The sequence below is a fragment of the Strongylocentrotus purpuratus genome, unplaced genomic scaffold (assembly GCF_000002235.5).
Source record: "Strongylocentrotus purpuratus isolate Spur 01 unplaced genomic scaffold, Spur_5.0 spur5_scaffold_2, whole genome shotgun sequence".
Classification (NCBI taxonomy): domain Eukaryota; kingdom Metazoa; phylum Echinodermata; class Echinoidea; order Camarodonta; family Strongylocentrotidae; genus Strongylocentrotus; species Strongylocentrotus purpuratus.
Genome location: NW_022145605.1, coordinates 16,315,512 through 16,335,244, shown reverse-complemented (window position 1 = coordinate 16,335,244; position 19,733 = coordinate 16,315,512). Strand labels below are relative to the sequence as shown.

The 19,733-nt window shown below is 39.4% G+C and overlaps 6 protein-coding genes across 6 annotated transcripts; all 6 read left to right on the top strand.

The window, feature by feature from the left end:
* The first annotated feature begins 1,082 nt into the window (after positions 1-1,082).
* On the top strand, positions 1,083-2,239 carry LOC115918150 (DNA-directed RNA polymerase II subunit rpb1-like). The gene is made up of 2 exons (XM_030991803.1): positions 1,083-1,234; positions 1,473-2,239. Exons 1-2 carry the CDS (start codon positions 1,202-1,204, stop codon positions 2,127-2,129), a joined length of 690 nt encoding a protein of 229 aa, XP_030847663.1. The 5' UTR covers positions 1,083-1,201; the 3' UTR covers positions 2,130-2,239.
* A 2,100-nt stretch (positions 2,240-4,339) lies between these two features.
* Positions 4,340-5,569, top strand: LOC100889104 (DNA-directed RNA polymerase II subunit RPB1). Its single transcript, XM_011667220.2, has 2 exons — positions 4,340-4,582; positions 4,803-5,569. Exons 1-2 carry the CDS (start codon positions 4,553-4,555, stop codon positions 5,457-5,459), a joined length of 687 nt encoding a protein of 228 aa, XP_011665522.1. The 5' UTR covers positions 4,340-4,552; the 3' UTR covers positions 5,460-5,569.
* Positions 5,570-7,685: 2,116 nt separating this feature from the next.
* On the top strand, positions 7,686-8,915 carry LOC115926700 (DNA-directed RNA polymerase II subunit RPB1-like). The gene is made up of 2 exons (XM_030991802.1): positions 7,686-7,928; positions 8,149-8,915. The coding sequence occupies exons 1-2, from the start codon at positions 7,899-7,901 to the stop codon at positions 8,803-8,805; spliced, it is 687 nt and encodes a 228-aa protein (XP_030847662.1). The 5' UTR covers positions 7,686-7,898; the 3' UTR covers positions 8,806-8,915.
* Positions 8,916-11,033: 2,118 nt separating this feature from the next.
* Positions 11,034-12,260, top strand: LOC115926699 (DNA-directed RNA polymerase II subunit RPB1-like). The gene is made up of 2 exons (XM_030991800.1): positions 11,034-11,274; positions 11,495-12,260. Exons 1-2 carry the CDS (start codon positions 11,245-11,247, stop codon positions 12,149-12,151), a joined length of 687 nt encoding a protein of 228 aa, XP_030847660.1. The 5' UTR covers positions 11,034-11,244; the 3' UTR covers positions 12,152-12,260.
* A 1,994-nt stretch (positions 12,261-14,254) lies between these two features.
* On the top strand, positions 14,255-15,605 carry LOC115926698 (DNA-directed RNA polymerase II subunit RPB1-like). The gene is made up of 2 exons (XM_030991799.1): positions 14,255-14,619; positions 14,840-15,605. Exons 1-2 carry the CDS (start codon positions 14,590-14,592, stop codon positions 15,494-15,496), a joined length of 687 nt encoding a protein of 228 aa, XP_030847659.1. The 5' UTR covers positions 14,255-14,589; the 3' UTR covers positions 15,497-15,605.
* Positions 15,606-17,599: 1,994 nt separating this feature from the next.
* Positions 17,600-18,950, top strand: LOC115926697 (DNA-directed RNA polymerase II subunit RPB1-like). The gene is made up of 2 exons (XM_030991798.1): positions 17,600-17,964; positions 18,185-18,950. The coding sequence occupies exons 1-2, from the start codon at positions 17,935-17,937 to the stop codon at positions 18,839-18,841; spliced, it is 687 nt and encodes a 228-aa protein (XP_030847658.1). The 5' UTR covers positions 17,600-17,934; the 3' UTR covers positions 18,842-18,950.
* The last annotated feature ends 783 nt before the right edge of the window (positions 18,951-19,733 follow it).

Genomic DNA, 19,733 nt, shown 5'->3' with positions numbered 1-19,733 from the left:
TCATCATAACTTGATGAGTTAACACGAACTTAATTTTGAACTGTTAACACTAATCATTATTCTTGTTTTTCTTCATCGACACCGTTTAACATGTTTAAACTGTCATTCCAACTTAACGCTATAAAAATTGATGAGTATCGTATCTTTATATTTGACTAAATAAGATCTAGATTATTATAATATTAACGCTCGAGTGCGGGAGGGGCAGAATCAAGCCTTGAAACAGCATAACTATAATTCAATCAATCAATAATTTGTTTAAATGATCTTTTTGGTATAATTATGACCGCATGGCCTATCTGTCACTTTTCTAATGTTTCAATTGACTTGTCTATATATAAGCTTTATTCTAATATCGTCTTATCAATATCATTTTGGGTCATCTTGTAGTTCATGTATTTTTGTTTTACTATATACTGTCAAGCTGGGGTTTAATTTGTACCCAGTGGTGTTCTCGACATCCTATTTGCATGCCATTCATGCAGGAGTGTCGTGCTACCAGCCCCTTATTGTCCATCTCCCTATCATGTCTATTGTCTCCAAATCACATTCAGTCTACTCATAGCATCGGACAATTATAGTTAAAAATCCTCCCAAAAGAGTCCCAATGGTTAGAATTTGTGATGGTCGAACCTGACAGGTAGAAGCCCGAGATTAGCGGCTTATGACAAAGATCAGACAGGTCTGTTATCTCCCCGGCTCATTAAATGATCATTGCTCTTGAGCTGGGCTTTGTTTAGCTTGACTATGGTAAATAGCTCTCGAATTCTCACTGACAGGCCCGTATTGTCTTTCTCTCTATTGTCCCAGTTATTTTCGAGCAATTCAACCCAGAGAGATTAACCGTTCGTTGACTTGTGGACATCCTGTCATGGACAAGCATCGGACAATGGTCAAAGATCCTCCCTTTGGTCAGACGTGTGACGGTTGAACTTGACAGCAGGAAGCCCAGGATTAGCGGCGTATGACCAAGATCAGACAGGTCTATGATCATCCCGGCTCATTAAGTGATCAATGCTATTGGAAACAGTGGTAAAGCTGGGCTTTGTGGACTAGCTCGACTAGTATAAATAGCTTTCAAATTCTCAACATGCTATCACTTCAGATTTGAGCTTCCACCTGTGCATGTACACCTATACGATATCCTCTGCTCTTGCACATTATATAATTGGAATATTTCGTTGACCCTATACTTCACGTTATGGCTACTCCAGCTGCCTCCAAGTACTTACAGGTATGTACATTTATGTTGTGCTTTTCGTTAAAGAATATTTTATTCATATCAAACAACTATTTATTATGTAATGTCTTGTCCAGTTAATTAATTAATTTATTCGCCTTTCAAGAAAAGTATTTTTAAACAAGGAGTTGGTAATAATTTCGTAACATTTAATCTAGATCATGTGTAACATGTGTCCTACTTGATTAGCCATAACTAATGATGATTTCTCCCTTTTTCTTTGACTTTGCAGCTCTCCGATGCTAGCTCGTGTGAAATTGGCAAACCAAGTCCACTGGCCATGTTAGCTGCAACCTGTCGAAAGATTGGTACATCACCACGTGTGTCATCCCGTCGAGTACTTGGACTGAGGACGCCGTCACAACAACCTCAAACCACTTTCTTGCCGAACACACCAGTGTGTACATCGTCCTGTTCGTATCTCCCACCTACACCACCACCGTCACCACCCATGCAGATTGCTGTGACGTCACCATCATCATCACCAGCCTTGTCGATTTCGCCTCAGGCGCTACCACTCCGATCAGTTAGCCCGGTCATCACTGGTCACCATCCATGCTACTACCCTCTATACCAACCTGTCATGCAGTACTCTCCTTACTCCACAACACCTCTATCAAGACCAGGAGTTCAACCCTCATCAGTGAGCTACCACTCAGCTACCACTCCATATTCTCCGTGTACTCCTTTGATGATACCAACGTTCAACCACACGCTTCTACATCCTCATTCATCATCGTCATCATCCATGTTCGGTGTCTATCCTCATCACGATCAACCCGTTCACGCTACGATGTCGTCAATGAAGGTCCGTCACACAAGGAATCGTCGATCATATCAGCCCGTTGTCAAGGATGAGGAGGACATCATTGACGTCGTGTCGATCTGAAACTGGACTTTCAATTGAAAATTGTATTGCAAACCTGGACTAATTTGACATTTCATGTTGCATATGGCAAAATATTCATTTATTGTAATAAATCTCTGAAAGAAAACGAATTTCATTGTTCTAAGTGTAACTTTGTCTATTGTAATCTAAGTAAAATTAGATCTGAAATGAGAAGCAAGTTCCATTTGAATGAAGTGTTAATTTGAGAAAGAAATCCAGAACTTGTGCTTTCATGAGAGGGAAGATTAATGCATCAGACTCAAATGGTATGAAAGGATTTGAATGTTAGTAAAACAAAATATTAAAAAAGAGAGAGAGGGAGAGAAGGAGAGATGAACTGATAGCCCCGCGATGATCGTAATTTTATACGAACAATTTAGAGACAGAGAGGGTGAAAGAGACAGACATTAATATTTATGTGTGAGAGAGACAGATGTTAATATTTATGTGTGCTGACAGTAATACAATGACCGACTGAAAGAGAGCGAGAGTACAAAAAAGAAGTAGAGAGAAATAGGGGGAGGGTTAGATATAATATGTCAGAGCCTTTTCCAGATAATATTATAATATCTGTAAACATTTCTGCCCCTTTAGTGATTATCATCCCGTACGTCCTGGTACGTCCGAACAATGCATTCCCCTCGCAATGTCTCTCGGTCTATTGTTCGGTCATCAAGCTGGTCCAACCTTTCTAACGAATTGATTCCTAAGCATATCATTGGTCACTGTCCTGTCACACTCTTGGTCGAGTCCAGTCTGGACAATGGTCAGTGGTCCGTTGACTGGTCAACAAGTTGATTGATGAACTTGACAGGTTAATAAGAGCTTGAGGTAACGGAATTGCGGTAAGATCACTTAACCCTTTGATTCATTGACGGCTTGAAAAGACATATCGTATCCTGCTCAAAACTTGGATACACTATAATGTTCTACTTAATCGACTTGGATCAACATTTTTGAATGTTGTAATAGAAGAATGACGGCAATAAAAACGGGGAGGAAGTATTAGGAGATGCGAAGATATACCACTCGGTGTCTCAATTCCCAACTCGCCTCCCCCATCTACTCTCTCGATCTGTTGTTTTAACACACAGTCAGAATTATAACAAAACGTACACCAAATCCTTACCTAGCTATTTATTTCATATCTTCCCTCCTTTTTCTTCCAAGTTTGTCTCATTCCACACAGTATTCTGTCATGTCCAATGTGATTATTATAAGGGTGACTTTAATTATAAAGAATATTTATTATAATTGAAAATGATCATTGATATTTCCTCACCCTCTTAGACAATGAATGACTAACAGTTTTCAAAATTATGCTAATTTTCGATATTAAACGATACTCTATGTCCCATATTTTGCAGGCCCCAAAAAAGGTTAATTCACGGTATTTGAAAGATGATACTAATTTAGAACTTCCTTCAAAACAAAAGGGCTTGAATATTTTTTGTTGTTGAAAATACCAACCGTTAGTTCTCGAATCGAATTTAGCGATCGTGGTTGTTTAATCACAAAGTCTGATTTTCGTTTTATGCTGCGCAAAGATTCGATCAGTTTAATTGTGGCCATTACAAGAAGTGGCTCATTGATGTAGACAAATGCTTATGTACCCTTTGCAGCTCATTTTATATATGTTAGTAATAATGAAGTCATTCAGTCACTCAATAGTGTCTGACAGTGAAGTCTAAAAAGTAAACGGATTTCCTTGCAAAATTTGAATACTAGGACACTGCCAACGTTTTAATTCCAGAGATAGGAAAAACGTTACATATATCTAATTCCTGCAAAGTTCTACAGAGTTTAATGTTTGCTGTAAATGGAATACACTGCCTTTATATAAACATGGTTTTACATTAATTTTCACTGTGTCGATATCTATTTTCTTAGTATAAATTTGGGGTCTTCGATGTTTTCATTACATTCACTGCACCACTTCACATTAGTCTTGGTACATTGAGAGTCCTAAAATAGATTCTCATTTGCGACATCCCTTTTACATTCAAGAATGTTTCCCTTCGAAGCCCGTATTGCCTCCACGTCATGCTCACGCTCTTCAAACCCGGGAGATGAGCCGTTCGTTGACTGGTGGAAAGCCTGTCATGGACAAGCATCGGACAATGGTCAAAGAGCCTCCCATTGGTCAGATGTGTGACGGTTGAACTTGACAGGTAGAAGCCCAGGATTAGCGGCGTGTGACCAAGATCAGATGGGTCTGTGATCTTCCCGGCTCATTAATTGATCCATGCTACTGGAGACTCTGGGTAATGCTGGCTTCTATGGACTAGGATAAATTGCTCTCGAATTCTCGACATCAAATCACTTCAGCTTTGAGCTTCAACCTGTAAACAACTGTACGAAACATCGTCTGCCATTGAACATTATATAACTGGAATATTTCGATCGTTAACCTACCTGGCGTTATGGCTACTCACACTTCCAAGTACTTACAGGTATGTCCGAATATGTTTTGGATTTGATAAAACTGCAGCATGTAATGTTATGTCTACAATTAAAAAAAAAAGAGCTTTAATTTCTATATTTATCCTACACCAAATTAACGTTGAACATAATGTAATTGGTCATCATGTCGTAAAGAACATCTAGCATTTGAAATAATTTTGAAATCAATTGAACTAATATTAATGTCTCCCTCTTTCTTTCACTTTGCAGCTCCCCAGTGCTAGCTCGTGTGATATTGGCAAACCAAGTCCATTGGCCATGTTAGCTGAAACCTGTCGAAAGATTGGTACATCACCACGTGTGTCATCTCGTCGAGTACTTAGTCTGAGGACAAAGTCACCACAACCTAAAAACATGTCCATGCCGAACACATCTGTTTCTACATCGTCCTGTTCGTATCTTCCACCTACACCACCACCGTCACCACCCATGCAGATCACTGTGACGTCACCATCATTATCACCAGCTCTGTCGATGTCGCCTCAGCCGCTACCACTCCGATCAGTTAGCCCGGTCATCACTGGGCACCAGCCATGCTACTACCCTCTATACCAACCTGTCATGCGGTACTCTCCTTACTCCACAACACCTCTATCAAGACCAGGAGTTCAACCCTCATCAGTGAGCTACCACTCAGCTACCACTCCATATTCTCCGTGTACTCCTTTGATGATACCAACGTTCAACCACACGCTTCTACATCCTCATTCATCATCGTCATCATCCATGTTCGGTGTCTATCCTCATCACGATCAACCCGTTCACGCTACGATGTCGTCAATGAAGGTCCGTCACACAAGGAATCGTCGATCATATCAGCCCGTTGTCAAGGATGAGGAGGACATCATTGACGTCGTGTCGATCTGAAACTGGACTTTCAATTGAAAATTGTATTGCAAACCTGGACTAATTTGACATTTCATGTTGCATATGGCAAAATATTCATTTATTGTAATAAATCTCTGAAAGAAAACGAATTTCATTGTTCTAAGTGTAACTTTGTCTATTGTAATCTAAGTAAAATTAGATCTGAAATGAGAAGCAAGTTCCATTTGAATGAAGTGTTAATTTGAGAAAGAAATCCAGAACTTGTGCTTTCATGAGAGGGAAGATTAATGCATCAGACTCAAATGGTATGAAAGGATTTGAATGTTAGTAAAACAAAATATTAAAAAAGAGAGAGAGGGAGAGAAGGAGAGATGAACTGATAGCCCCGCGATGATCGTAATTTTATACGAACAATTTAGAGACAGAGAGGGTGAAAGAGACAGACATTAATATTTATGTGTGAGAGAGACAGATGTTAATATTTATGTGTGCTGACAGTAATACAATGACCGACTGAAAGAGAGCGAGAGTACAAAAAAGAAGTAGAGAGAAAAACATGGAGAGAGAAATAGGGGGAGGGTTAGATATAATATGTCAGAGCCTTTTCCAGATAATATTATAATATCTGTAAACATTTCTGCCCCTTTAGTGATTATCATCCCGTACGTCCTGGTACGTCCGAACAATGCATTCCCCTCGCAATGTCTCTCGGTCTATTGTTCGGTCATCAAGCTGGTCCAACCTTTCTAACGAATTGATTCCTAAGCATATCATTGGTCACTGTCCTGTCACACTCTTGGTCGAGTCCAGTCTGGACAATGGTCAGTGGTCCGTTGACTGGTCAACAAGTTGATTGATGAACTTGACAGGTTAATAAGAGCTTGAGGTAACGGAATTGCGGTAAGATCACTTAACCCTTTGATTCATTGACGGCTTGAAAAGACATATCGTATCCTGCTCAAAACTTGGATACACTATAATGTTCTACTTAATCGACTTGGATCAACATTTTTGAATGTTGTAATAGAAGAATGACGGCAATAAAAACGGGGAGGAAGTATTAGGAGATGCGAAGATATACCACTCGGTGTCTCAATTCCCAACTCGCCTCCCCCATCTACTCTCTCGATCTGTTGTTTTAACACACAGTCAGAATTATAACAAAACGTACACCAAATCCTTACCTAGCTATTTATTTCATATCTTCCCTCCTTTTTCTTCCAAGTTTGTCTCATTCCACACAGTATTCTGTCATGTCCAATGTGATTATTATAAGGGTGACTTTAATTATAAAGAATATTTATTATAATTGAAAATGATCATTGATATTTCCTCACCCTCTTAGACAATGAATGACTAACAGTTTTCAAAATTATGCTAATTTTCGATATTAAACGATACTCTATGTCCCATATTTTGCAGGCCCCAAAAAAGGTTAATTCACGGTATTTGAAAGATGATACTAATTTAGAACTTCCTTCAAAACAAAAGGGCTTGAATATTTTTTGTTGTTGAAAATACCAACCGTTAGTTCTCGAATCGAATTTAGCGATCGTGGTTGTTTAATCACAAAGTCTGATTTTCGTTTTATGCTGCGCAAAGATTCGATCAGTTTAATTGTGGCCATTACAAGAAGTGGCTCATTGATGTAGACAAATGCTTATGTACCCTTTGCAGCTCATTTTATATATGTTAGTAATAATGAAGTCATTCAGTCACTCAATAGTGTCTGACAGTGAAGTCTAAAAAGTAAACGGATTTCCTTGCAAAATTTGAATACTAGGACACTGCCAACGTTTTAATTCCAGAGATAGGAAAAACGTTACATATATCTAATTCCTGCAAAGTTCTACAGAGTTTAATGTTTGCTGTAAATGGAATACACTGCCTTTATATAAACATGGTTTTACATTAATTTTCACTGTGTCGATATCTATTTTCTTAGTATAAATTTGGGGTCTTCGATGTTTTCATTACATTCACTGCACCACTTCACATTAGTCTTGGTACATTGAGAGTCCTAAAATAGATTCTCATTTGCGACATCCCTTTTACATTCAAGAATGTTTCCCTTCGAAGCCCGTATTGCCTCCACGTCATGCTCACGCTCTTCAAACCCGGGAGATGAGCCGTTCGTTGACTGGTGGAAAGCCTGTCATGGACAAGCATCGGACAATGGTCAAAGAGCCTCCCATTGGTCAGATGTGTGACGGTTGAACTTGACAGGTAGAAGCCCAGGATTAGCGGCGTGTGACCAAGATCAGATGGGTCTGTGATCTTCCCGGCTCATTAATTGATCCATGCTACTGGAGACTCTGGGTAATGCTGGCTTCTATGGACTAGGATAAATTGCTCTCGAATTCTCGACATCAAATCACTTCAGCTTTGAGCTTCAACCTGTAAACAACTGTACGAAACATCGTCTGCCATTGAACATTATATAACTGGAATATTTCGATCGTTAACCTACCTGGCGTTATGGCTACTCACACTTCCAAGTACTTACAGGTATGTCCGAATATGTTTTGGATTTGATAAAACTGCAGCATGTAATGTTATGTCTACAATTAAAAAAAAAAGAGCTTTAATTTCTATATTTATCCTACACCAAATTAACGTTGAACATAATGTAATTGGTCATCATGTCGTAAAGAACATCTAGCATTTGAAATAATTTTGAAATCAATTGAACTAATATTAATGTCTCCCTCTTTCTTTCACTTTGCAGCTCCCCAGTGCTAGCTCGTGTGATATTGGCAAACCAAGTCCATTGGCCATGTTAGCTGAAACCTGTCGAAAGATTGGTACATCACCACGTGTGTCATCTCGTCGAGTACTTAGTCTGAGGACAAAGTCACCACAACCTAAAAACATGTCCATGCCGAACACATCTGTTTCTACATCGTCCTGTTCGTATCTTCCACCTACACCACCACCGTCACCACCCATGCAGATCACTGTGACGTCACCATCATTATCACCAGCTCTGTCGATGTCGCCTCAGCCGCTACCACTCCGATCAGTTAGCCCGGTCATCACTGGGCACCAGCCATGCTACTACCCTCTATACCAACCTGTCATGCGGTACTCTCCTTACTCCACAACACCTCTATCAAGACCAGGAGTTCAACCCTCATCAGTGAGCTACCACTCAGCTACCACTCCATATTCTCCGTGTACTCCTTTGATGATACCAACGTTCAACCACACGCTTCTACATCCTCATTCATCATCGTCATCATCCATGTTCGGTGTCTATCCTCATCACGATCAACCCGTTCACGCTACGATGTCGTCAATGAAGGTCCGTCACACAAGGAATCGTCGATCATATCAGCCCGTTGTCAAGGATGAGGAGGACATCATTGACGTCGTGTCGATCTGAAACTGGACTTTCAATTGAAAATTGTATTGCAAACCTGGACTAATTTGACATTTCATGTTGCATATGGCAAAATATTCATTTATTGTAATAAATCTCTGAAAGAAAACGAATTTCATTGTTCTAAGTGTAACTTTGTCTATTGTAATCTAAGTAAAATTAGATCTGAAATGAGAAGCAAGTTCCATTTGAATGAAGTGTTAATTTGAGAAAGAAATCCAGAACTTGTGCTTTCATGAGAGGGAAGATTAATGCATCAGACTCAAATGGTATGAAAGGATTTGAATGTTAGTAAAACAAAATATTAAAAAAGAGAGAGAGGGAGAGAAGGAGAGATGAACTGATAGCCCCGCGATGATCGTAATTTTATACGAACAATTTAGAGACAGAGAGGGTGAAAGAGACAGACATTAATATTTATGTGTGAGAGAGACAGATGTTAATATTTATGTGTGCTGACAGTAATACAATGACCGACTGAAAGAGAGCGAGAGTACAAAAAAGAAGTAGAGAGAAAAACATGGAGAGAGAAATAGGGGGAGGGTTAGATATAATATGTCAGAGCCTTTTCCAGATAATATTATAATATCTGTAAACATTTCTGCCCCTTTAGTGATTATCATCCCGTACGTCCTGGTACGTCCGAACAATGCATTCCCCTCGCAATGTCTCTCGGTCTATTGTTCGGTCATCAAGCTGGTCCAACCTTTCTAACGAATTGATTCCTAAGCATATCATTGGTCACTGTCCTGTCACACTCTTGGTCGAGTCCAGTCTGGACAATGGTCAGTGGTCCGTTGACTGGTCAACAAGTTGATTGATGAACTTGACAGGTTAATAAGAGCTTGAGGTAACGGAATTGCGGTAAGATCACTTAACCCTTTGATTCATTGACGGCTTGAAAAGACATATCGTATCCTGCTCAAAACTTGGATACACTATAATGTTCTACTTAATCGACTTGGATCAACATTTTTGAATGTTGTAATAGAAGAATGACGGCAATAAAAACGGGGAGGAAGTATTAGGAGATGCGAAGATATACCACTCGGTGTCTCAATTCCCAACTCGCCTCCCCCATCTACTCTCTCGATCTGTTGTTTTAACACACAGTCAGAATTATAACAAAACGTACACCAAATCCTTACCTAGCTATTTATTTCATATCTTCCCTCCTTTTTCTTCCAAGTTTGTCTCATTCCACACAGTATTCTGTCATGTCCAATGTGATTATTATAAGGGTGACTTTAATTATAAAGAATATTTATTATAATTGAAAATGATCATTGATATTTCCTCACCCTCTTAGACAATGAATGACTAACAGTTTTCAAAATTATGCTAATTTTCGATATTAAACGATACTCTATGTCCCATATTTTGCAGGCCCCAAAAAAGGTTAATTCACGGTATTTGAAAGATGATACTAATTTAGAACTTCCTTCAAAACAAAAGGGCTTGAATATTTTTTGTTGTTGAAAATACCAACCGTTAGTTCTCGAATCGAATTTAGCGATCGTGGTTGTTTAATCACAAAGTCTGATTTTCGTTTTATGCTGCGCAAAGATTCGATCAGTTTAATTGTGGCCATTACAAGAAGTGGCTCATTGATGTAGACAAATGCTTATGTACCCTTTGCAGCTCATTTTATATATGTTAGTAATAATGAAGTCATTCAGTCACTCAATAGTGTCTGACAGTGAAGTCTAAAAAGTAAACGGATTTCCTTGCAAAATTTGAATACTAGGACACTGCCAACGTTTTAATTCCAGAGATAGGAAAAACGTTACATATATCTAATTCCTGCAAAGTTCTACAGAGTTTAATGTTTGCTGTAAATGGAATACACTGCCTTTATATAAACATGGTTTTACATTAATTTTCACTGTGTCGATATCTATTTTCTTAGTATAAATTTGGGGTCTTCGATGTTTTCATTACATTCACTGCACCACTTCACATTAGTCTTGGTACATTGAGAGTCCTAAAATAGATTCTCATTTGCGACATCCCTTTTACATTCAAGAATGTTTCCCTTCGAAGCCCGTATTGCCTCCACGTCATGCTCACGCTCTTCAAACCCGGGAGATGAGCCGTTCGTTGACTGGTGGAAAGCCTGTCATGGACAAGCATCGGACAATGGTCAAAGAGCCTCCCATTGGTCAGATGTGTGACGGTTGAACTTGACAGGTAGAAGCCCAGGATTAGCGGCGTGTGACCAAGATCAGATGGGTCTGTGATCTTCCCGGCTCATTAATTGATCCATGCTACTGGAGACTCTGGGTAATGCTGGCTTCTATGGACTAGGATAAATTGCTCTCGAATTCTCGACATCAAATCACTTCAGCTTTGAGCTTCAACCTGTAAACAACTGTACGAAACATCGTCTGCCATTGAACATTATATAACTGGAATATTTCGATCGTTAACCTACCTGGCGTTATGGCTACTCACACTTCCAAGTACTTACAGGTATGTCCGAATATGTTTTGGATTTGATAAAACTGCAGCATGTAATGTTATGTCTACAATTAAAAAAAAAAGAGCTTTAATTTCTATATTTATCCTACACCAAATTAACGTTGAACATAATGTAATTGGTCATCATGTCGTAAAGAACATCTAGCATTTGAAATAATTTTGAAATCAATTGAACTAATATTAATGTCTCCCTCTTTCTTTCACTTTGCAGCTCCCCAGTGCTAGCTCGTGTGATATTGGCAAACCAAGTCCATTGGCCATGTTAGCTGCAACCTGTCGAAAGATTGGTACATCACCACGTGTGTCATCTCGTCGAGTACTTAGTCTGAGGACAAAGTCACCACAACCTAAAAACATGTCCATGCCGAACACATCTGTTTCTACATCGTCCTGTTCGTATCTTCCACCTACACCACCACCGTCACCACCCATGCAGATCACTGTGACGTCACCATCATTATCACCAGCTCTGTCGATGTCGCCTCAGCCGCTACCACTCCGATCAGTTAGCCCGGTCATCACTGGGCACCAGCCATGCTACTACCCTCTATACCAACCTGTCATGCGGTACTCTCCTTACTCCACAACACCTCTATCAAGACCAGGAGTTCAACCCTCATCAGTGAGCTACCACTCAGCTACCACTCCATATTCTCCGTGTACTCCTTTGATGATACCAACGTTCAACCACACGCTTCTACATCCTCATTCATCATCGTCATCATCCATGTTCGGTGTCTATCCTCATCACGATCAACCCGTTCACGCTACGATGTCGTCAATGAAGGTCCGTCACACAAGGAATCGTCGATCATATCAGCCCGTTGTCAAGGATGAGGAGGACATCATTGACGTCGTGTCGATCTGAAACTGGACTTTCAATTGAAAATTGTATTGCAAACCTGGACTAATTTGACATTTCATGTTGCATATGGCAAATATTCATTTATTGTAATAAATCTCTGAAAGAAAACGAATTTCATTGTTCTAAGTGTAACTTTGTCTATTGTAATCTAAGTAAAATTAGATCTGAAATGAGAAGCAAGTTCCATTTGAATGAAGTGTTAATTTGAGAAAGAAATCCAGAACTTGTGTTTTCATGAGAGTGAAGATTAATGCATCAGACTCAAATGGTATGAAAGGATTTGAATGTTAGTAAAACAAAATATTAAAAAAGAGAGAGAGGGAGAGAAGGAGAGATGAACTGATAACCCCGCGATGATCGTAATTTTATACGAACAATTTAAAGACAGAGAGGGTGAAAGAGACAGACATTAATATTTATGTGTGAGAGAGACAGATATTAATATTTATGTGTGCTGACAGTAATACAATGACCGACTGAAAGAGAGCGAGAGTACAAAAAAGAAGTAGAGAGAAAAACATGGAGAGAGAAATAGGGGGAGGGTTAGATATAATATGTCAGAGCCTTTTCCAGATAATATTATAATATCTGTAAACATTTCTGCCCCTTTAGTGATTATCATCCCGTACGTCCTGGTGCGTCCGAACAATGCATTCCCCTCGCAATGTCTCTCGGTCTATTGTTCGGTCATCAAGCTGGTCCAACCTTTCTAACGAATTGATTCCCAACCATATCATTGGTCACTGTCCTGTCACACTCTTGGTCGAGTCCAGTCTGGACAATGGTCAGTGGTCCTTTGACTGGTCAACAAGTTGATTGATGAACTTGACAGGTTAATAAGAGCTTGAGGTAACGGAATTGCGGTAAGATCACTTAACCCTTTGATTCATTGACGGCTTGAAAAGACATATCGTATCCTGCTCAAAACTTGGATACACTATAATGTTCTACTTAATCGACTTGGATCAACATTTTTGAATGTTGTAATAGAAGAATGACGGCAATAAAAACGGGGAGGAAGTATTAGGAGATGCGAAGATATACCACTCGGTGTCTCAATTCCCAACTCGCCTCCCCCATCTACTCTCTCGATCTGTTGTTTTAACACACAGTCAGAATTATAACAAAACGTACACCAAATCCTTACCTAGCTATTTATTTCATATCTTCCCTCCTTTTTCTTCCAAGTTTGTCTCATTCCACACAGTATTCTGTCATGTCCAATGTGATTATTATAAGGGTGACTTTAATTATAAAGAATATTTATTATAATTGAAAATGATCATTGATATTTCCTCATCCTCTTAGACAATGAATGACTAACAGTTTTCAAAATTATGCTAATTTTCGATATTAAACGATACTCTATGTCCCATATTTTGCAGGCCCCCAAAAAGGTTAATTCACGGTATTTGAAAGATGATACTAATTTAGAACTTCCTTCAAAACAAAAGGGCTTGAATATTTTTTGTTGTTGAAAATACCAACCGTTAGTTCTCGAATCGAATTTAGCGATCGTGGTTGTTTAATCACAAAGTCTGATTTTCGTTTTATGCTGCGCAAAGATTCGATCAGTTTAATTGTGGCCATTACAAGAAGTGGCTCATTGATGTAGACAAATGCTTATGTACCCTTTGCAGCTCATTTTATATATGTTAGTAATAATGAAGTCATTCAGTCACTCAATAGTGTCTGACAGTGAAGTCTAAAAAGTAAACGGATTTCCTTGCAAAATTTGAATACTAGGACACTGCCAACGTTTTAATTCCAGAGATAGGAAAAACGTTACATATATCTAATTCCTGCAAAGTTCTACAGAGTTTAATGTTTGCTGTAAATGGAATACACTGCCTTTATATAAACATGGTTTTACATTAATTTTCACTGTGTCGATATCTATTTTCTTAGTATAAATTTGGGGTCTTCGATGTTTTCATTACATTCACTGCACCACTTCACATTAGTCTTGGTACATTGAGAGTCCTAAAATAGATTCTCATTTGCGACATCCCTTTTACATTCAAGAATGTTTCCCTTCGAAGCCCGTATTGCCTCCACGTCATGCTCACGCTCTTCAAACCCGGGAGATGAGCCGTTCGTTGACTGGTGGAAAGCCTGTCATGGACAAGCATCGGACAATGGTCAAAGAGCCTCCCATTGGTCAGATGTGTGACGGTTGAACTTGACAGGTAGAAGCCCGGGATTAGCGGCGTGTGACCAAGATCAGATGGGTCTGTGATCTTCCCGGCTCATTAATTGATCCATGCTACTGGAGACTCTGGGTAATGCTGGCTTCTATGGACTAGGATAAATTGCTCTCGAATTCTCGACATCAAATCACTTCAGCTTTGAGCTTCAACCTGTAAACAACTGTACGAAACATCGTCTGCCATTGAACATTATATAACTGGAATATTTCGATCGTTAACCTACCTGGCGTTATGGCTACTCACACTTCCAAGTACTTACAGGTATGTCCGAATATGTTTTGGATTTGATAAAACTGCAGCATGTAATGTTATGTCTACAATTAAAAAAAAAAGAGCTTTAATTTCTATATTTATCCTACACCAAATTAACGTTGAACATAATGTAATTGGTCATCATGTCGTAAAGAACATCTAGCATTTGAAATAATTTTGAAATCAATTGAACTAATATTAATGTCTCCCTCTTTCTTTCACTTTGCAGCTCCCCAGTGCTAGCTCGTGTGATATTGGCAAACCAAGTCCATTGGCCATGTTAGCTGAAACCTGTCGAAAGATTGGTACATCACCACGTGTGTCATCTCGTCGAGTACTTAGTCTGAGGACAAAGTCACCACAACCTAAAAACATGTCCATGCCGAACACATCTGTTTCTACATCGTCCTGTTCGTATCTTCCACCTACACCACCACCGTCACCACCCATGCAGATCACTGTGACGTCACCATCATTATCACCAGCTCTGTCGATGTCGCCTCAGCCGCTACCACTCCGATCAGTTAGCCCGGTCATCACTGGGCACCAGCCATGCTACTACCCTCTATACCAACCTGTCATGCGGTACTCTCCTTACTCCACAACACCTCTATCAAGACCAGGAGTTCAACCCTCATCAGTGAGCTACCACTCAGCTACCACTCCATATTCTCCGTGTACTCCTTTGATGATACCAACGTTCAACCACACGCTTCTACATCCTCATTCATCATCGTCATCATCCATGTTCGGTGTCTATCCTCATCACGATCAACCCGTTCACGCTACGATGTCGTCAATGAAGGTCCGTCACACAAGGAATCGTCGATCATATCAGCCCGTTGTCAAGGATGAGGAGGACATCATTGACGTCGTGTCGATCTGAAACTGGACTTTCAATTGAAAATTGTATTGCAAACCTGGACTAATTTGACATTTCATGTTGCATATGGCAAATATTCATTTATTGTAATAAATCTCTGAAAGAAAACGAATTTCATTGTTCTAAGTGTAACTTTGTCTATTGTAATCTAAGTAAAATTAGATCTGAAATGAGAAGCAAGTTCCATTTGAATGAAGTGTTAATTTGAGAAAGAAATCCAGAACTTGTGTTTTCATGAGAGTGAAGATTAATGCATCAGACTCAAATGGTATGAAAGGATTTGAATGTTAGTAAAACAAAATATTAAAAAAGAGAGAGAGGGAGAGAAGGAGAGATGAACTGATAACCCCGCGATGATCGTAATTTTATACGAACAATTTAAAGACAGAGAGGGTGAAAGAGACAGACATTAATATTTATGTGTGAGAGAGACAGATATTAATATTTATGTGTGCTGACAGTAATACAATGACCGACTGAAAGAGAGCGAGAGTACAAAAAAGAAGTAGAGAGAAAAACATGGAGAGAGAAATAGGGGGAGGGTTAGATATAATATGTCAGAGCCTTTTCCAGATAATATTATAATATCTGTAAACATTTCTGCCCCTTTAGTGATTATCATCCCGTACGTCCTGGTGCGTCCGAACAATGCATTCCCCTCGCAATGTCTCTCGGTCTATTGTTCGGTCATCAAGCTGGTCCAACCTTTCTAACGAATTGATTCCCAAGCATATCATTGGTCACTGTCCTGTCACACTCTTGGTCGAGTCCAGTCTGGACAATGGTCAGTGGTCCGTTGACTGGTCAACAAGTTGATTGATGAACTTGACAGGTTAATAAGAGCTTGAGGTAACGGAATTGCGGTAAGATCACTTAACCCTTTGATTCATTGACGGCTTGAAAAGACATATCGTATCCTGCTCAAAACTTGGATACACTATAATGTTCTACTTAATCGACTTGGATCAACATTTTTGAATGTTGTAATAGAAGAATGACGGCAATAAAAACGGGGAGGAAGTATTAGGAGATGCGAAGATATACCACTCGGTGTCTCAATTCCCAACTCGCCTCCCCCATCTACTCTCTCGATCTGTTGTTTTAACACACAGTCAGAATTATAACAAAACGTACACCAAATCCTTACCTAGCTATTTATTTCATATCTTCCCTCCTTTTTCTTCCAAGTTTGTCTCATTCCACACAGTATTCTGTCATGTCCAATGTGATTATTATAAGGGTGACTTTAATTATAAAGAATATTTATTAAAATTGAAAATGATCATTGATATTTCCTCATCCTCTTAGACAATGAATGACTAACAGTTTTCAAAATTATGCTAATTTTCGATATTAAACGATACTCTATGTCCCATATTTTGCAGGCCCCCAAAAAGGTTAATTCACGGTATTTGAAAGATGATACTAATTTAGAACTTCCTTCAAAACAAAAGGGCTTGAATATTTTTTGTTGTTGAAAATACCAACCGTTAGTTCTCGAATCGAATTTAGCGATCGTGGTTGTTTAATCACAAAGTCTGATTTTCGTTTTATGCTGCGCAAAGATTCGATCAGTTTAATTGTGGCCATTACAAGAAGTGGCTCATTGATGTAGACAAATGCTTATGTACCCTTTGCAGCTCATTTTATATATGTTAGTAATAATGAAGTCATTCAGTCACTCAATAGTGTCTGACAGTGAAGTCTAAAAAGTAAACGGATTTCCTTGCAAAATTTGAATACTAGGACACTGCCAACGTTTTAATTCCAGAGATAGGAAAAACGTTACATATATCTAATTCCTGCAAAGTTCTACAGAGTTTAATGTTTGCTGTAAATGGAATACACTGCCTTTATATAAACATGGTTTTACATTAATTTTCACTGTGTCGATATCTATTTTCTTAGTATAAATTTGGGGTCTTCGATGTTTTCATTACATTCACTGCACCACTTCACATTAGTCTTGGTACATTGAGAGTCCTAAAATAGATTCTCATTTGCGACATCCCTTTTACATTCAAGAATGTTTCCCTTCGAAGCCCGTATTGCCTCCACGTCATGCTCACGCTCTTCAAACCCGGGAGATGAGCCGTTCGTTGACTGGTGGAAAGCCTGTCATGGACAAGCATCGGACAATGGTCAAAGAGCCTCCCATTGGTCAGATGTGTGACGGTTGAACTTGACAGGTAGAAGCCCGGGATTAGCGGCGTGTGACCAAGATCAGATGGGTCTGTGATCTTCCCGGCTCATTAATTGATCCATGCTACTGGAGACTCTGGGTAATGCTGGCTTCTATGGACTAGGATAAATTGCTCTCGAATTCTCGACATCAAATCACTTCAGCTTTGAGCTTCAACCTGTAAACAACTGTACGAAACATCGTCTGCCATTGAACATTATATAACTGGAATATTTCGATCGTTAACCTACCTGGCGTTATGGCTACTCACACTTCCAAGTACTTACAGGTATGTCCGAATATGTTTTGGATTTGATAAAACTGCAGCATGTAATGTTATGTCTACAATTAAAAAAAAAAGAGCTTTAATTTCTATATTTATCCTACACCAAATTAACGTTGAACATAATGTAATTGGTCATCATTTCGTAAAGAACATCTAGCATTTGAAATAATTTTGAAATCAATTGAACTAATATTAATGTCTCCCTCTTTCTTTCACTTTGCAGCTCCCCAGTGCTAGCTCGTGTGATATTGGCAAACCAAGTCCATTGGCCATGTTAGCTGAAACCTGTCGAAAGATTGGTACATCACCACGTGTGTCATCTCGTCGAGTACTTAGTCTGAGGACAAAGTCACCACAACCTAAAAACATGTCCATGCCGAACACATCTGTTTCTACATCGTCCTGTTCGTATCTTCCACCTACACCACCACCGTCACCACCCATGCAGATCACTGTGACGTCACCATCATTATCACCAGCTCTGTCGATGTCGCCTCAGCCGCTACCACTCCGATCAGTTAGCCCGGTCATCACTGGGCACCAGCCATGCTACTACCCTCTATACCAACCTGTCATGCGGTACTCTCCTTACTCCACAACACCTCTATCAAGACCAGGAGTTCAACCCTCATCAGTGAGCTACCACTCAGCTACCACTCCATATTCTCCGTGTACTCCTTTGATGATACCAACGTTCAACCACACGCTTCTACATCCTCATTCATCATCGTCATCATCCATGTTCGGTGTCTATCCTCATCACGATCAACCCGTTCACGCTACGATGTCGTCAATGAAGGTCCGTCACACAAGGAATCGTCGATCATATCAGCCCGTTGTCAAGGATGAGGAGGACATCATTGACGTCGTGTCGATCTGAAACTGGACTTTCAATTGAAAATTGTATTGCAAACCTGGACTAATTTGACATTTCATGTTGCATATGGCAAATATTCATTTATTGTAATAAATCTCTGAAAGAAAACGAATTTCATTGTTCTAAGTGTAACTTTGTCTATTGTAATCTAAGTAAAATTAGATCTGAAATGAGAAGCAAGTTCCATTTGAATGAAGTGTTAATTTGAGAAAGAAATCCAGAACTTGTGTTTTCATGAGAGTGAAGATTAATGCATCAGACTCAAATGGTATGGAAGGATTTGAATGTTAGTAAAACAAAATATTAAAAGAGAGAGAGAGGGAGAGAAGGAGAGATGAACTGATAACCCCGCGATGATCGTAATTTTATACGAACAATTTAAAGACAGAGAGGGTGAAAGAGACAGACATTAATATTTATGTGTGAGAGAGACAGATATTAATATTTATGTGTGCTGACAGTAATACAATGACCGACTGAAAGAGAGCGAGAGTACAAAAAAGAAGTAGAGAGAAAAACATGGAGAGAGAAATAGGGGGAGGGTTAGATATAATATGTCAGAGCCTTTTCCAGATAATATTATAATATCTGTAAACATTTCTGCCCCTTTAGTGATTATCATCCCGTACGTCCTGGTGCGTCCGAACAATGCATTCCCCTCGCAATGTCTCTCGGTCTATTGTTCGGTCATCAAGCTGGTCCAACCTTTCTAACGAATTGATTCCCAAGCATATCATTGGTCACTGTCCTGTCACACTCTTGGTCGAGTCCAGTCTGGACAATGGTCAGTGGTCCGTTGACTGGTCAACAAGTTGATTGATGAACTTGACAGGTTAATAAGAGCTTGAGGTAACGGAATTGCGGTAAGATCACTTAACCCTTTGATTCATTGACG

What these genes read in the sequence shown, in the direction of transcription:
- LOC115918150 (XM_030991803.1), top strand. Translation starts at nt 1,202, where the DNA reads ATGGCTACTCCAGCTGCCTCCAAGTACTTACAG. An exon ending in CTGCCTCCAAGTACTTACAG is followed by an intron (nt 1,235 to 1,472) that starts GTATGTACATTT and finishes TTGACTTTGCAG; the next exon opens with CTCTCCGATGCTAGCTCGTG.
- LOC100889104 (XM_011667220.2), top strand. Translation starts at nt 4,553, where the DNA reads ATGGCTACTCACACTTCCAAGTACTTACAG. An exon ending in ACACTTCCAAGTACTTACAG is followed by an intron (nt 4,583 to 4,802) that starts GTATGTCCGAAT and finishes TTCACTTTGCAG; the next exon opens with CTCCCCAGTGCTAGCTCGTG.
- LOC115926700 (XM_030991802.1), top strand. Translation starts at nt 7,899, where the DNA reads ATGGCTACTCACACTTCCAAGTACTTACAG. An exon ending in ACACTTCCAAGTACTTACAG is followed by an intron (nt 7,929 to 8,148) that starts GTATGTCCGAAT and finishes TTCACTTTGCAG; the next exon opens with CTCCCCAGTGCTAGCTCGTG.
- LOC115926699 (XM_030991800.1), top strand. Translation starts at nt 11,245, where the DNA reads ATGGCTACTCACACTTCCAAGTACTTACAG. An exon ending in ACACTTCCAAGTACTTACAG is followed by an intron (nt 11,275 to 11,494) that starts GTATGTCCGAAT and finishes TTCACTTTGCAG; the next exon opens with CTCCCCAGTGCTAGCTCGTG.
- LOC115926698 (XM_030991799.1), top strand. Translation starts at nt 14,590, where the DNA reads ATGGCTACTCACACTTCCAAGTACTTACAG. An exon ending in ACACTTCCAAGTACTTACAG is followed by an intron (nt 14,620 to 14,839) that starts GTATGTCCGAAT and finishes TTCACTTTGCAG; the next exon opens with CTCCCCAGTGCTAGCTCGTG.
- LOC115926697 (XM_030991798.1), top strand. Translation starts at nt 17,935, where the DNA reads ATGGCTACTCACACTTCCAAGTACTTACAG. An exon ending in ACACTTCCAAGTACTTACAG is followed by an intron (nt 17,965 to 18,184) that starts GTATGTCCGAAT and finishes TTCACTTTGCAG; the next exon opens with CTCCCCAGTGCTAGCTCGTG.